Genomic DNA, 14,392 nt, shown 5'->3' on the forward strand with positions numbered 1-14,392 from the left:
TCTCTGCTCTTGAGTAAAAGCTGGGATTAAACCCTGGACTTTCTGAAACAATTCAGTCTTTTTGACAGTACCAAGCAACATTTCCAGAAAGTATATACGGAAACAGAATACAAAGTATTACTTAACTCTTAGTTACTCTCAATTTTGGATTAGAACCTAAGCAAATATGTTCTTTTAGTAAATTTAATTAGAACTAAATTTCAATCTGCTTTAAATTCAAAGATCTGATATAACTTACTGCATTTATATGTCAATCACTATGAAATTTGTGAAGGAGAAATATCTGCCTAGTTCTTTTTTTTTTTTTTTTTTTGAGACGGAGTCTCACTCTATCGCCCAGGCTGGAGTGCAATGGCGCAATCTCGGCTCACTGCAAGCTCCGCCTCCCGGGTTCACGCCATTCTCCTGCCTCAGCCTCTCCGAGTAGCTGGGACTACAGGCGCCCGCCACCACGCCCGGCTAATTTTTTGTATTTTTAGTAGAGACGGGGTTTCACTGTGGTCTCGATCTCCTGACCTCGTGATCCGCCCGCCTCGGCCTCCCAAAGTGCTGGGATTACAAGCGTGAGCCACCGTGCCCGGCCTATATCTGCCTAGTTCTTATTTAGAGTTAAGACTTAATTGCTTGTCCACAGATGAGTACCCAGAAATAAGATATAAACCATTTTCAGGGGAAAACATGCATGCATTTATTTTTAAGAATTCCCAATAAGGGGGGAAAAATTCAACATCTTTAAAAATGTGTTTATTTTTTAAAAAATCAGTTGTGTACAAAAGTGTTTCGTAGTTTTTAATTCTCAAGACAAATACCCCAACCCTCCACCCACAGCCCACCCTGCTTCAATGGTATTTCTGGTAACCCACCCATTTTCCCCTTACAGGAAGTTAACGGCTCAGAATAGACCCTCCTACAGAATTTATCATCACTAACAGATTGTTTAGAATAGAGATCTAGAGAAGCTAACAAGCAAGGTTCCCTATAATGGCAGTAGACTTCCAGCAGACACCACAACAAAGCACCATCAATTGCTGAAAGCTAAAAAATAGATATTATTTTCAATAATATTTCATTTTCTATTGGAAAAGTTTTTTAAATTACATTAAATAAGTCTCTTTCCCCCCAAAGAAATAGTCTAGCTTTTATTATGATGCCTGTAAAAAGTAGGTAACAGCAAGCAGACAAGGATCGTTAACAGCACAGTGTAATGATTTCTATCCACTCACACCTAGAATCAAACTGACAAACTGTGCCACACCTGATTATATATAGCAGCATGGTTGAAATAACCAAGCAAAAGGTGACACATTCAAGACTTCCATTTAGGTGATTGCAAGTTCATGAGGGTAGATCAGTCCAATGAAGCAGTAAGAGAACAAATGGGACAAGGGAGATACTAACACTCCCCTACCCCTATGCCACAAGATCTTTGATCTATATTGCAGCAGTGCAAATAGAACGTGTGACATAATATGTAGACACTGAAGAAAAGTCACACTTGGGAATAAAGGCTATTTATCAGTAAATACTTCAAGTTGCCTTCTTCCCAGTGACAGCAACTGGCTGATGGTAAGCATTTACTTTAAACTGGTACTAAAAAGAATGGAAACGTAATTTTTAAATCAATGGTTTGTACCCTGGAATTGAAATTCCTTGAACTAGAAAAAGTGATTAATACAACATTTTGTAGAAGTCCATGAAATAAAGTTAACTGTAAACAGACGGCTTCCTTTTTCCTATCTAAACATTGTTTCCCTCTACATACTAGAAGGTATACCTGGCTCCAGCTGTTCCCTACCCCAATCCATCTTAAATCTTTAAAACAACAACAAAAATTCATAATTTCCTATTTTGCTACATAGGATTGTAAAACATTACCATACACCTACTGCACAGTTTTAAAAGCTCAAATCAGGCATACACTTATACCCAAGATCTGCTTTTCACATTGGTAAACTTATTAAGCAGCCTCAACAGTAATACAGTATGCTGCATTCTGTAGTGCATAAATAAGCAAAATCCGTTTAAACTGCCAATTCTTTCTTACAGATACTTAAAAAGAATTATTTTGCATAGTTTTATGTGCCAACAATCATAAATGTGTATTACTTCTAAAAAATGAAAAAAAAAATCAAGTCTTTCATTTCATATAGATTATTCTCTTCAAAAGCAAAATACTTAAGACTCCAAACATTTATATATCCTTGAACGTGTTACGTGTTTAAGTAAATCATAGTTGTAATTCCAAACATTTCAGGGTGCCAACTCAGAGCACCTAATTCAGTACCTAGTTCCTCAAATATTTATATACCACTGAATACTTATTTGGGTCCACTAACTGCCATTCATTCATTCATTCACTCATTCATTCATCAGTACTGAAATACTATACAGCTAATTATTTCTTCTTTTAAAAGAGGCACATACTCAGGAAACAGGCCTGATTATAACAAAAGCCTACTGGAGTATCAGTGACTTCTAACAAATCGGCCTGCCCTAAATGGGATTTCACTGGATTTTTTTTAACATAATTTTTGAGGCTTTTAAAACTGACAAACGGAGCCAACTCAAAAATATTAAGAATTACAAAAATAATTTCCACCAGGGTACTTTTCCCCTAGGCCTGATCTCTTAGTGTCTTTTTTTCCAAACATATTTAAGACCAGAGGAAAAAAGCAATTGCTTTAGTTTCTATGTTTGGGTAACTAAATCTACCCACAGACAAGAGAATAACACAAACCAAACAGTACAGTGGGAAATATACCAGAAAGGAAAAAAAAAATCATCACATTAAATGTAAATGAGGTAAATTTTTATAATAAAGAATATTTTATGAAGAATGTCTCAAACCAAATATTATACTTTTCAATTTCTTGGGCACTGGGGATGTTGAAGTGTAGTTAGATGAGTATATAACCCTACAGGGCTCATGTCCATAAAAATCAAAGCAGGATATAGCTGCCTCCAAGAGCATGTATGTATGTGTATATGTAAAATGCTTGACCTTTAGAAACTCTGAGCTCTCTCACCTTTGTTTAACCACAGGACAATTAAATATACCCTGATAATACAGGCAAAAAATAAACTGGGTAGATGTGTCTGATATTTTTAAACCCAAATTCTACTAATACTACCAAGTTGCCCTCCACTTAAAAAAAGTAATTCTAACCAACACTGGAGAAAAACCATCCACATTTTCACACAACCCCACCTTACTTCAAAATATAAAGTACAAGGTTTCAGGTATTTAAAATAAATAAAGAAAAATGTTGTTTCCTTTGGCATCTTTAGAAAATAAACTACAGCAATAAAAGGAGGTGTTTGTATAAAGACATGCGTAAGCAAACATATGGGGAAAAAACAGCAACTTGTGTTTAGTATGAAATAATATCAACTATAAGAGTTTACTGTTAATTAGGAAAGCCTTACAAATTTTTGGAAGAACCTTCACATCTTTAACATTACAATATATTTAATAATGGTTCTTTTATTGCTTCTAGTATCAAGATTATTGAGAAGTCAAATGAAGTTATGCTGACGTTATGATTCAAAAATTATCTTCCAAACACTTAACGATTATAATTTAAGATAAATAACACTTAAAGAAAGCAAACCTTTTATAATATGACTTTCAATATACAGCCTTACTTTAATTCAGTCTGATTCCATTACATTTTTGTTATTTTGTATTGGTCCTAAAAATTTAAAAAGAATTGTATTTCTATATATAGAACTGCCTGCATAAATCCACTTCAACCTTCATAAAATGGTCACATTAGTGTTTGATCTTGCAAAACTAATAATTTTCAAACTTTTGAACTTAGAATGAAATGTAAATTTAATACAAATAGTCTGACTATGTACAAGAGAAGGTAAAGTTTTCAATTCTCATATCAGAAACATCATAAAGAAAGCTAGATTTATAACACACTTCTATTCCTATGTGTATCTGAAGTATGTACAATAAAACACCAACACAGCTTTCATGTGTCAATAGGGGAAGTGCAAGCAAGAATGACTTGAAGTATCCAATAAAGCAATCTCTATAGACCCCAAAATCAGGCTAAAAACTGCAAACAGCTGACTGCATCCTTGCCAGTTCTCAAAGAAAAATTTCATCATTTAAAAAATAGGTGTCAAATTCACTGAAAAACTAAGTTGGGTTCTTTCAATAAACCTGGGAATAATGTAACATCAAGTATTTACTATTTTCGCAAGAGAAATAAAATTGGCAGTTCCATTTTTACATTACTTAGGAAAAATTTAAGAGTGTTTGAAGAACTGGGACAAAACATTCCAAACCTATGATCTAAAAATGAAGCAAGGGATACATACTGTCCTTCAGCACATTTCCCCACCTAATACAGAGAAATTTACCATCAAAATATTAGCTGTGTGTGGCAAGGTGGTGGTGGGGGGGCCGGGGGGGAACAGACACTATGTCCCAGTCTGTTGACAAGGACAAAAAGGCTCTGAATAGGTCACCATCTTCAATTCTGAATAAATTTCATATTTAAGAATTCTCAAATGCTTAAAATGGTGGTCTTTTCAGCTACCCATCCTAAGAAGTCAAGTACAAGCATGCAAGTAAATTCACAGGCACAGAGGATCCATGTTAAAAACAGTTAAGGTAGCTGTGATGCAACACCAACAATTTGAATGGCCCTGACACACTCAAAATATTATCTTAATTATTCAACAAAATCCTGAAGCAAACTCTTGCTAGTCTTGGTACACTGCTAAACACTAAAGTAGCATGTTTCTTCCATGGTTTTAGCTTAGCTCAAGGAATTTTTACACTATTAAGAAAAAAAATTAAAGTATTTCCCCTTTTTAAATTTACACAGACGTTTAATTAGCTTTATTTACAGAGCAGGGATTTTTTTTTTTCCGTCTCCAATGGTGCCTAGATAACATCATTAGGCAAGAATGCCAGTTTAAAAGAAATCTATGCAGAATCCTAAAAATAACAGATGTTGGTGCTCCTCAAGAAGAGGCAAGCTTGACTATATCAGCAGCTCTCTATGCCTCAGTTACTCAGAAGCAATTCTGTTGCAGTCTCTACATCCCATGATTTTGAAGACAAGGCCACTATTACTGCATTCTGTAGAGAAGAAAAGGGGACAGGAAATTAAATCTCAAGGAAACATTTAAACAATACTGAATCATTCACTCTTTATACTGGGAATTAACACCTTGTTTCTTTTCTGTAAGTTGATTTACATTTGCAGTGCATGAAACGCTTCTAAAATCAATGACAGTAATTAGTAAAAATAAAAAAATCACTGATTTCGAAAACAGAAAATATGTTTACCAAAAAGATTTTCTCTTTTTTTCCTTTTTTTTTTTTTTTTTGAGACAGGGTCTTGCTCTATCACCAAGGCTGGAGTGCAGTGGCATGACTATTGCTCACTGCAGCCTCGTCCTCCTGGGCCCAAGGGATTCTCTCACCTCAGCCTTCAGAGTAGCTGGGATTACAGGCACTCACCACCACGTCCAGCTAATTTTTGTAGAGATGGGTTTTGCCATGTTGCCCAGGCTGCAAATTTCTCTTATTTTCTAAACCACTTTTGTCAGCCAAGAATTTGCAATAATTTAAAATCAATCAATATATAAAAATCAACATGCCCTTATGTACTTACCCTATCAAAGCCCATAGCACATAGGTTTTCTATTTTTCTGGTGTATTCTGGACTAGAAACTGGTGCTCCAGCATACACATGTGCCCAAAGTCGAGCTGTCTGTTTGAACATTTCGGGATTTTGTTTGTACTATATGGGGGGAAAAATTGATTGACATGACATTACAGTTATAATATTTGTTATATTTCAGCTCTAATCGCCTACAACCCTACTTTTCCAAATAAAACAAATCTACATTTAAAACGTGATTCACTTTGCATTATAGACAAACTATGTCACTCGAGAAAAGACCACTTAACCTGAAGCTTCAACTCACAATTTGTGTTGACAATAATAAAGACAAGTAACATTAATCTACTTTAATCTCCGAATTCAACAAATATAACTAGCAAGACTAAAATTAGGTTAAGTGAGGAATTAAGAGATGTTCCAAACACTGGAAAGCAGCAAACATTATACAACTGAACACAGATTACTAGCTTATAAAAATATGTGGACATTAGAATAATTTTTTACAATGTAACCAGCTTTTGTATTACCCACAGCCCAGGCTAGAATACAACTAGCTTCTTCTTCTTCTTTTTTTTTTTTTTTTTTGAGGCAGAGTCTCACTGTCGCCCAGGCTGGAGTGCAGTGGCACGACCTCGGCTCACTGCAGGCTCCGTCCCCCGGGGTTCACACCATTCTCCTGCCTCAGCTTCCCGAGTAGCTGGGACTAGAGGCGCCCGCCATCTCGCCCGGCTAATTTTTTGTATTTTCAGTAGAGACAGGGTTTCACTGTGTTAGCCAGGATGGTCTCGATCTCCTGACCTCGTGATCCGCCCGCCTCAGCCTCCCAAAGTGCTGGGATTACAGGCGTGAGCCACCGCGCCCGGCCTCTTCTTCTGTTTTCTTACAGCTGCATTAGTGTACAGTGATTTATGGAAACCCCACATGAAAAGTCCTAACTTATTACATAACTTGAGATGATTATAAACTCACAATAGAGTAATTTTATTAAAAGACTTCCCATATGCATTGGAAAGAGGTAAATTTATCAAATACTTTGGAACCACCATTAGTTAGTAAAGCAAAGTATAAATTACTAACTATTCAATTCACTTTAATATTTCTTTTAAAAGTACTTTATATATTTAAATCTATTACATATTAAAACGATAAATCTAGTTTCTACCACTGACTCATCACAAGAAAATAAGTCAAATTACTGAACTATTTTAGGAGCTAAAAGAAACCCTTGAGTCCAACCTCAACCTGTAAGGCTTAGAGCTCAACAGGAAAGCAAAGCTGGAACACAAGCCATGCTTTGAACAACCAAATATGAACAAATAGCACATATATAAAACATGGAAAACCCTAATTCGAAGTACTCAGAGATAACAGAATATGTTGACAAGGATATATACATATATACATAAAGTAAACAGATCCTCAAGGGAAAAGAAGAAAGATAATATATAAATTAAAATCTTATAGATTAAAGTTTGCCAAGAGGAAGTTTCCTCAGGCAGAGGAAATATGGCAGATTGGATACAATATGTAAAAATGAATGCAATGCTTGAAAAAGCATGAGTTTGAAGAAAACAAGAATTTAGGAAATAAAGCAGAGAGTTCAGATCATGGAAAAACTCTGCAAACTAAAGGATTTAGACTCAAGTAGGTGACAGAAGAGCTACTAACAAGTTTTTGTTAGTGAAGTAGGATTTGCACTTTATAAAGCTACCTGATAGCAACGTAGAAGACGGAGAAAGGAAGAAAGAGGATGAGAAAAGGAGATCTATCAGAGCAGCTGAAAAGAAACAATTTTTAAAAAGTGACCTATGGCAATCAGAGTAATTATGTAAATATAGTGACAGAATGATACAGGGAATGGTTATCAACAGGAGCAAAGGAGACACAGAGAAAAACTCCAAAGGCTGTGACTTGGGTGGTTAACCATATGAATGTTCCTTGGGTACCTGAGTGTAACACTACCAAAACTGAATGCAGTATCATAAATCCTACAAACCTATCATTCTATGATACCATGACCTACCAATTTAGTTAAACACCAGGCTCTCATGCTTAGGAGAGAGGGCAAGCCTAAACATTTTATCAATGTATGGGTGGTAACATCAGTATAGATATGATCATCCAAGTGTGAGTGTGTACAGAAAGTAAAGGTAACAAGGTCAGAACTGAGGAACTACATTTAAGAAAGACGAGTAGGAAGGGAAATAATTGTGGGAACTAACAAAGAACAGCTATGAAGTGAGGAAGAAAAGAGGGTTATATCTTAGAAGTCAAGAGAAGAAAAATTTTCTAAGTTTTAAAAAAAAAAATGTTCATTATATTCCAATGGCTTAGAGTATGTGTTGGCAAACTTGTTTGTTTTTTGAGACAGGGTCCCGTTCTGTCACCCAGGCTGGAGTGCAATGGCGTGATCTCAGCTCACTGCAATCTCTGCCACCCAGGTTCAAGCAATTCTCCCACTTCAGCCTCTCAGGCAGCTGGGACTACAGGGGCATGCCACCATGCCAGGCTAGTTTTGTGTTTTTAGTAGAGACAGGATTTCACCATGTTGGTCAGGCTGGTCTGGAACTCCTGACCTCAAGTGATCCACCCACCTTGGCCTCCCAGAGTGCTGGGATTACAGCCATGAGCCAACACACCTGGCCAGCAAACTGTTTCTTAACGAGTCAGATACTAATAACTTAGGTCCAGTCTCTGTTGTAACTATTAAACTCAGCCACTGTAGCTAGAAAGGGAAATGAAAAATATTTATTCCGTTCAACAAATTACAAAGTCATCAGAAACTGTGCCATGTCATGTAAGTGCCATGATAGGAGGTGATTAAAATTATTAGCAGGAAGGGATCATCACTGAATGGAAGGATAAAAAGATGGACACATACACGAGCATTAATCATAGAATCTAGATTGTAGGAATATGGGTGTTCACTGTGTAATTCTTTTGACTTTATGTGTTTGAAAATACTCGTGTTAGGAAAACAGCATCTATATCCAATTAAACTAGGATGTTAAAAGTCTATGAAGTTTTCACTATTACACCTGACAAAATAATCCTACCACAAGAAAGAAAACCATTTCAAAATTTAGTTTCAATAGAGTATGCTCATGTGTTAATGTGCAAACCACTGAAGTGTTAGAGACTCATACATAATACAAGAGTCTTTCAAAAGCAGCCATCTTACCTGATTTGCTACTACAGCATCCTGTGGATCATCTGGCTCTGCAGCTGCCAATAGTGCTTGCAATGACAATAATACCGTGCGGAGAGTCATTGCAGCTGCCCTAAAATTCAAAATATGAAAATATCCCAATTAAGAGGGCTCTGCAGGCAAAAGCAAAGTATTTTCTTAATAAAAATTAAAAAATTGTAGAGCTAAAAGTTACTTAGATCTTTATATACTTAAGTCACAGACATTTATAATTATGTATCTGCCTATCATATATTTTCTTCCTTACTTTACAATTTGCCTATTTCTTTTTTTTTTCCCGAGACGGAGTCTGGCTCTGTCGCCCAGGCTGGAGTGCAGTGGCATGATCTCGGCTCACTGCCAGCTCCGCCTCCCAGGTTCATGCCATTCTCCTGCCTCAGCCTCCTGAGTAGCTGGGACTACAGGGGTCCGCCACAACGCCCGGCTAATTTTTTGTATTTTTTTTTTTTTAGTAGAGACGGGGTTTCACAGTGTTAGCCAGGATGGTCTCCATCTCCTGACCTCGTGATCCGCCCGCCTTGGCCTCCCAATGTGCTGGGATTACAGGCGTGAGCCACCATCCGCGCCCGGCCTTTTTTCTTTTTTTTGTGACAGGGTCTTTCTCTGCCGCACAGGCTGGAGTGGGCAGTGGTACTATCTTGTCTCACTGCAACCTCCGCCTCCTGGGCTCAAGTGATTCTTCTGCCTCAGCCTCACGAGTAGCTGGGACTACAGGCACACACCACCACACCCAGCGTTTTTTTTTGTTTGTTGTTTTTTCCTTTTTTCGTAAAGACGGGGTTTTGCCATGTTGCCTAGGCTGGTATCGAACTTCTGAGCGCAGGTGATCCGTCCACCTTGGCCTCCCAAAGGTGAGGGTTACAGGTGTGAGCTACTACACTCGGCCAGTTTTTCTGTTTCTTTTTGTTTTGTTTTGTTTTGTTTTGAGATGGAGTCTCGCTCTGTCGCCCAGGCTGGAGCGCAATCTCGGCTCACTGCAAGCTCCGCCTCCAGGGCTCACGCCATTCTCCTGCCTCAGCCTCTCCGAGTAGCTGGGACTACAGGCGCCCGCCACCACGCCCGGCTAATTTTTTTTGTATTTTTAGTAGAGATGGGGTTTCACCGTGGTCTCGATCTCCTGACCTCATGATCCGCCCGCGTCGGCCTCCCAAAGTGCTGGGATTACAAGCGTGAGCCACCGCGCCTGGCCGTTTTTCTGTTTCTTAAGACATCTCAAATGCTGAACTGTCCTTGTTTTTCTTGTTGCCAAGATCCTTCTTGTTAGTTTTATCCACTCACTTATTTTCTATCCATTTCTCTAAACAAAGTTAAAGTGATACATCATTAGTACTAATAGCATGTGAGACTTTCTTTCAATGGCACTCTAAAAACAAGATACTATGAAGCAAATACATTTTCTTCTTTTTTTTTTTTTTCTTGAGATGGAGTCTCACTCTGTCGCCTAGGCTGGAGTGCAGTGGCACGATCTCGGCTCACCGGAACCTCCACCTCCCTGGTTCAAGCAATTCTCCTGCCTCAGCCTCCCAAGTAGCTGGGACTACAGGCACACGCCACTACGCCCGACTAATTTTTTGTAGTTTTAGTAGAACAGGTTTCACCGTGAGACACAGGATGGTCTCGATCTCCTGACCTTGTGATCCGCCAGCCTTGGCATCCCAAAATGCTGGGATTACAGGCTTGAGCCACCACACCCGGCCATATTTTCAAGAAAATATGAAATCATTCCATAACATTCTGAAATAGGACAAGTTTTTTGGCTTAAACTACATCACTTAATTTATGATTCTAAATGTATTTATAAGGAAAATATCTTTATAAAGCTAGTATTTGTCTAAAAAATAGTATCTACCTGTCTAGCAATAATTCTTGGCATTTCTGGTAAAAAAGTTGTCTCACTGGCTGGGCGCGGTGGCTCACACCTGTAATCCCAACACTTTGGGAGGCTGGGGCGGGCAATCATCTGAGGTCAGGAGTTCGAGACCAGCCTGGCCAACATGGTGAAACCTCATCTCTACAAAAAATGCAAAAATTAGCTGGGCGTGGTGGCATGTGCCTGTAATCCCAGCTACTCAGGTGGCTAAGGAAGGAGAATCACTTGAGCTCGAGAGGCGGAGGTTGCAGTGAGCCAAAATCACGCCACTGCACTCTAGCCTGGGCGACAGAGCGAGACTCCATCTTAAAAAAAAAAAAAAGTTGCTTTACCAATTAATAGAGGGATGTATAAATATGTGGACATATTAAAAATGTTGCATGTAAAGAGAATGCCCATTTTTACTATGTAAATTAGATCTTTTTTTGACATAGGGTCTCACACTGCCTTGGCTAAAGTGCAGTGGCACAATCAAGGCTCACTGTAGCCTTGACCTCTTTGGCTCGGGTGATTCTCATACCTCAGCCTCCTGAGTAGCTGGGACTACAGGTGCATGCCACCACGCCCAGCCAATTAAAAACAATTTTTTTTTTTTTTGGGTAGAGACAGAGTTTCACCATGTTACCCAGGCTGGTCTTGAACTCCTGAGCTCAAGCAATCCTCCCACCTCAGCCCCTGAAAGTGCTGGGATTATAGGTGTGAGCCACGACAACTAGCCAATTACTCTAAACCAGCCTTTTTCAACTGGGTTCCTGATTTGAACCACAGAATAGAAAAAATTAGTGACTGTTTTCACAATTTTCCCAAGTTTGGTACATAAATAGTACTTCCCTAGATGCCTACGAGAAAAGTTAATTTAGGCTGGGTGCAGTGGCTCACGCCTATAATCCCAGCACTTAAGGAAAGACGAGGAGGGCAGATCACTTGAGGCCAGGAGTTTGAGACCAGCCTGGGCAACATGGCGAAACGCTGTCTGTTAAAAATACAAAAATTAGCCAGACGTGGTGGCACATGCTTGTAATCCCAGTTACTTGTGGGGCTGAGGCAGGAATCGCTTGAACCTGGGAGGCGAAGGTTACAGACGGCGCCACTGCACTCCAGCCTGAGGGACAGAGCCAGACTCTGTCTCCCACACCTCCATCCCTAGCCAAAAAGTTAAGTTATTGCCAACAACCAACAATGGACGTCTTAAGGCAATGATCTCAGTGTTTTTCATCCAACCAGCAGCATCAGCATCCCTTGGGAAGTTATCTCTATCCCAGAGCTACTGAATCAAAAACTCCAGGGTTGGAGTCCTAGCCCACGCCGCCGCCGCGCGCGCTGGGCCTGGAACACACGGCACAAGCCGCCCCCGCCCCTCCCCCCTTACGCCCCAGCGGAGCCGACCCCGCGCACCCCCGCGCCTGCGCACTGCCCAGGCCCTGCCCAAGAGTGGGGGGCGCTTCCGGCCCCGGGGGCGTTGGGAAAATAGGGGATAAAAAAAACAGCGCGCGGAACTGTGCCAGGGTTGCCCACCCCCGCCACACTGGCCTCTGGGGTGGAAGTCCTGCGCTTCCAGCTGCCCGGCCACGAGGCCGCTACGCTACGGAACATGAACCAGCTCCGGCAGAGGTGCGGTTCTGTGACGTGACCATTGTGGCCGACACCCTCAAGTTTCGAGGCCACAAGGTCATCTTGGCCGCCTGCTCACCGTTCCTGCGGCACCAGTTCCTGCTGAACCCCAGCTCGGAGCTGCAGGTCTCCCTGATGCACAGTGCACGCATCGTGGCCGACCTGCTCCTCTCCTGCTACACGGGCGCCTTGGAAATCGCTGTTAGGGACACCCACAACTATCTTACAGCCGCCTCCTACCTGCAGATGGAGCATGTGGTGGAGAAATGCCGGAATGCCCTCAGCCAGTTCACTGAGACCAAAATAGGCCTCAAAGAGGATGGGGTCAGTGAGCAGCGTCAGCGCCACCAAGTCCCTCCTCCCTCCAGCCAGGACCCCAAAGCCAGCCCCGAAGCCCCCACCCCCACCTCCTCTACCCCCTCCACTCCTGCGGTCAGTGAAGCTGGAGTTTCCACTGGATGAGGACTTGGAGCTGAAAGCCGAGGAAGAGGATGAGGATGAGGATGAGGACGTGTCTGACATCTGCATCGTCAAGGTGGAGTCGGCCCTGGAGGTGGCACACCGGCTCAAACCCCCTGGAGGCCTGGGAGGGGGTCTGGGCATTGGAGGCTCCGTGGGTGGCCACCTTGGGGAGCTGGCCCAGAGCAGGGTGCCCGCCAGCACTGTAGCCCCACCGCAGGGTGTGGTGAAGGCCTGCTATAGCCTGTCGGAGGACGCAGAAGGGGAGGGCCTGCTGTTGATTCCCGGAGGCCGGGCCAGCGTGGCGGCCACCTCGGGCCTGGTGGAAGCAGCAGCGGTGGCCATGGTTGCCCGGGGGGCGGGGGCAGCCTGGGGGCGGGGGCAGCCGGGGACCCCTGCCTGGGGGCTTCTCAGGTGGAAACCCCTTAAAGAACATCAAGTGCACCAAGTGCCCGGAAGTGTTCCAGGGCATGGAGAAGCTGGTCTTCCACATGCGGGCGCAGCACTTCATCTTCATGTGCCCTCGCTGTGGCAAGCAGTTCAACCACAGCAGCAACCTCAACCGCCACATGAACGTGCATCGTGGTGTCAAGTCACACTCGTGCGGCATCTGCGGCAAGTGCTTCACACAGAAGTCCACCCTGCACGACCACCTCAACCTGCACTCGGGAGCACGGCCCTACCGCTGCTCCTATTGCAACGTGCGCTTCGCCCACAAGCCTGCCATTAGGCTGAACCTCAAGGAGCAACACGGCAAGGCCACGGCCGAGAACGTGCTGGAGACCAGTGTGGCCGAGATCAATGTCCTCATCCGCTAGCCGCGCAGGCGTGGAGGCGAGGAGGTTGGGGTCCCTGGGCTGGGTGGGAAAAGGGCTCTTTGGCTCAGGAGAATGGGGGGATGGGGGGTCTGGGTCAGAAAGGTAAGAGTGGGAGGCTGAGCAGATGCACACATCCTGAGAGAAGGAAGACGATTCCTTGGAGAGAAGACTGTTGCTCTTCAGAGTGCAAGAAGCTGGAGTGGGGGACAGGGTTCTTGGAGTAGGCCAGGGGAATATGGGGTCCCAGAGAAAGATATCCTTCTCTTAGAGGTCCATGTATATGTGGAGGGAGGGAAAAGGGTCCTATAGAACGAGGGAAGACAAAAATGTTTTATTCCTGGCTAAGGCTGCCCAGGGGAAGGTTCTGACATTTCTGGAGATAAGAAGGGTTGGGGGGTGGGTGGGAACAGGGAGGGAATTTGGCAGGAAGACATGCTCCTGCTTAGAAGCCAGGTAAGAGAACATGGGGTACGCATCCTGGATAGCTATTGGGAAGTGGGGGTACAGTAGCAAGACCAATGGATAGTCATGGGGGTGGGGGGGGGGTAGGGCACTTAGACAAGAACACAAGAAGGGCTGTTGGGAGGGAGGGAGAGGAGTAGAGACAGTATTTTTTAAGAAAAAACATATTTTTTAGGATTTTTTCTGGAGTTTGGGGTTTTAGTTTTTCTGCTTTTGTTTTCCACAAAATAAAAAACAACAAAACAAACAAACAAAGAAACTCCAGGGTTGTTTTAACAGGTCCTCCAGGTGATTCTGATGCACATTAAAATTT

The 14,392-nt window shown here is 42.2% G+C and overlaps 1 protein-coding gene and 1 pseudogene across 1 annotated transcript in view; one reads left to right on the top strand and one right to left on the bottom strand.

Moving 5' to 3' along the window:
- Positions 1–666: 666 nt before the first annotated feature.
- Positions 667–14,392, bottom strand: part of UBE2K (ubiquitin conjugating enzyme E2 K) — an 85,594-nt gene continuing 71,868 nt past the window's right edge. Inside the window, exons 5-7 of the mRNA XM_030800871.1 lie at positions 8,833–8,932; positions 5,640–5,768; positions 667–5,101 (exon numbers count right to left, since the gene is read on the bottom strand). Of these exons, the coding sequence (XP_030656731.1) occupies positions 5,027–5,101; positions 5,640–5,768; positions 8,833–8,932 (304 nt within the window). The 3' untranslated portion in view covers positions 667–5,026. The remainder of the gene's footprint in view (positions 5,102–5,639; positions 5,769–8,832; positions 8,933–14,392) is intronic.
- Positions 11,076–13,855, top strand: LOC105738274 (annotated as a pseudogene).

This window comes from Nomascus leucogenys, chromosome 20, assembly GCF_006542625.1.
Source record: "Nomascus leucogenys isolate Asia chromosome 20, Asia_NLE_v1, whole genome shotgun sequence".
Taxonomy (NCBI): domain Eukaryota; kingdom Metazoa; phylum Chordata; class Mammalia; order Primates; family Hylobatidae; genus Nomascus; species Nomascus leucogenys.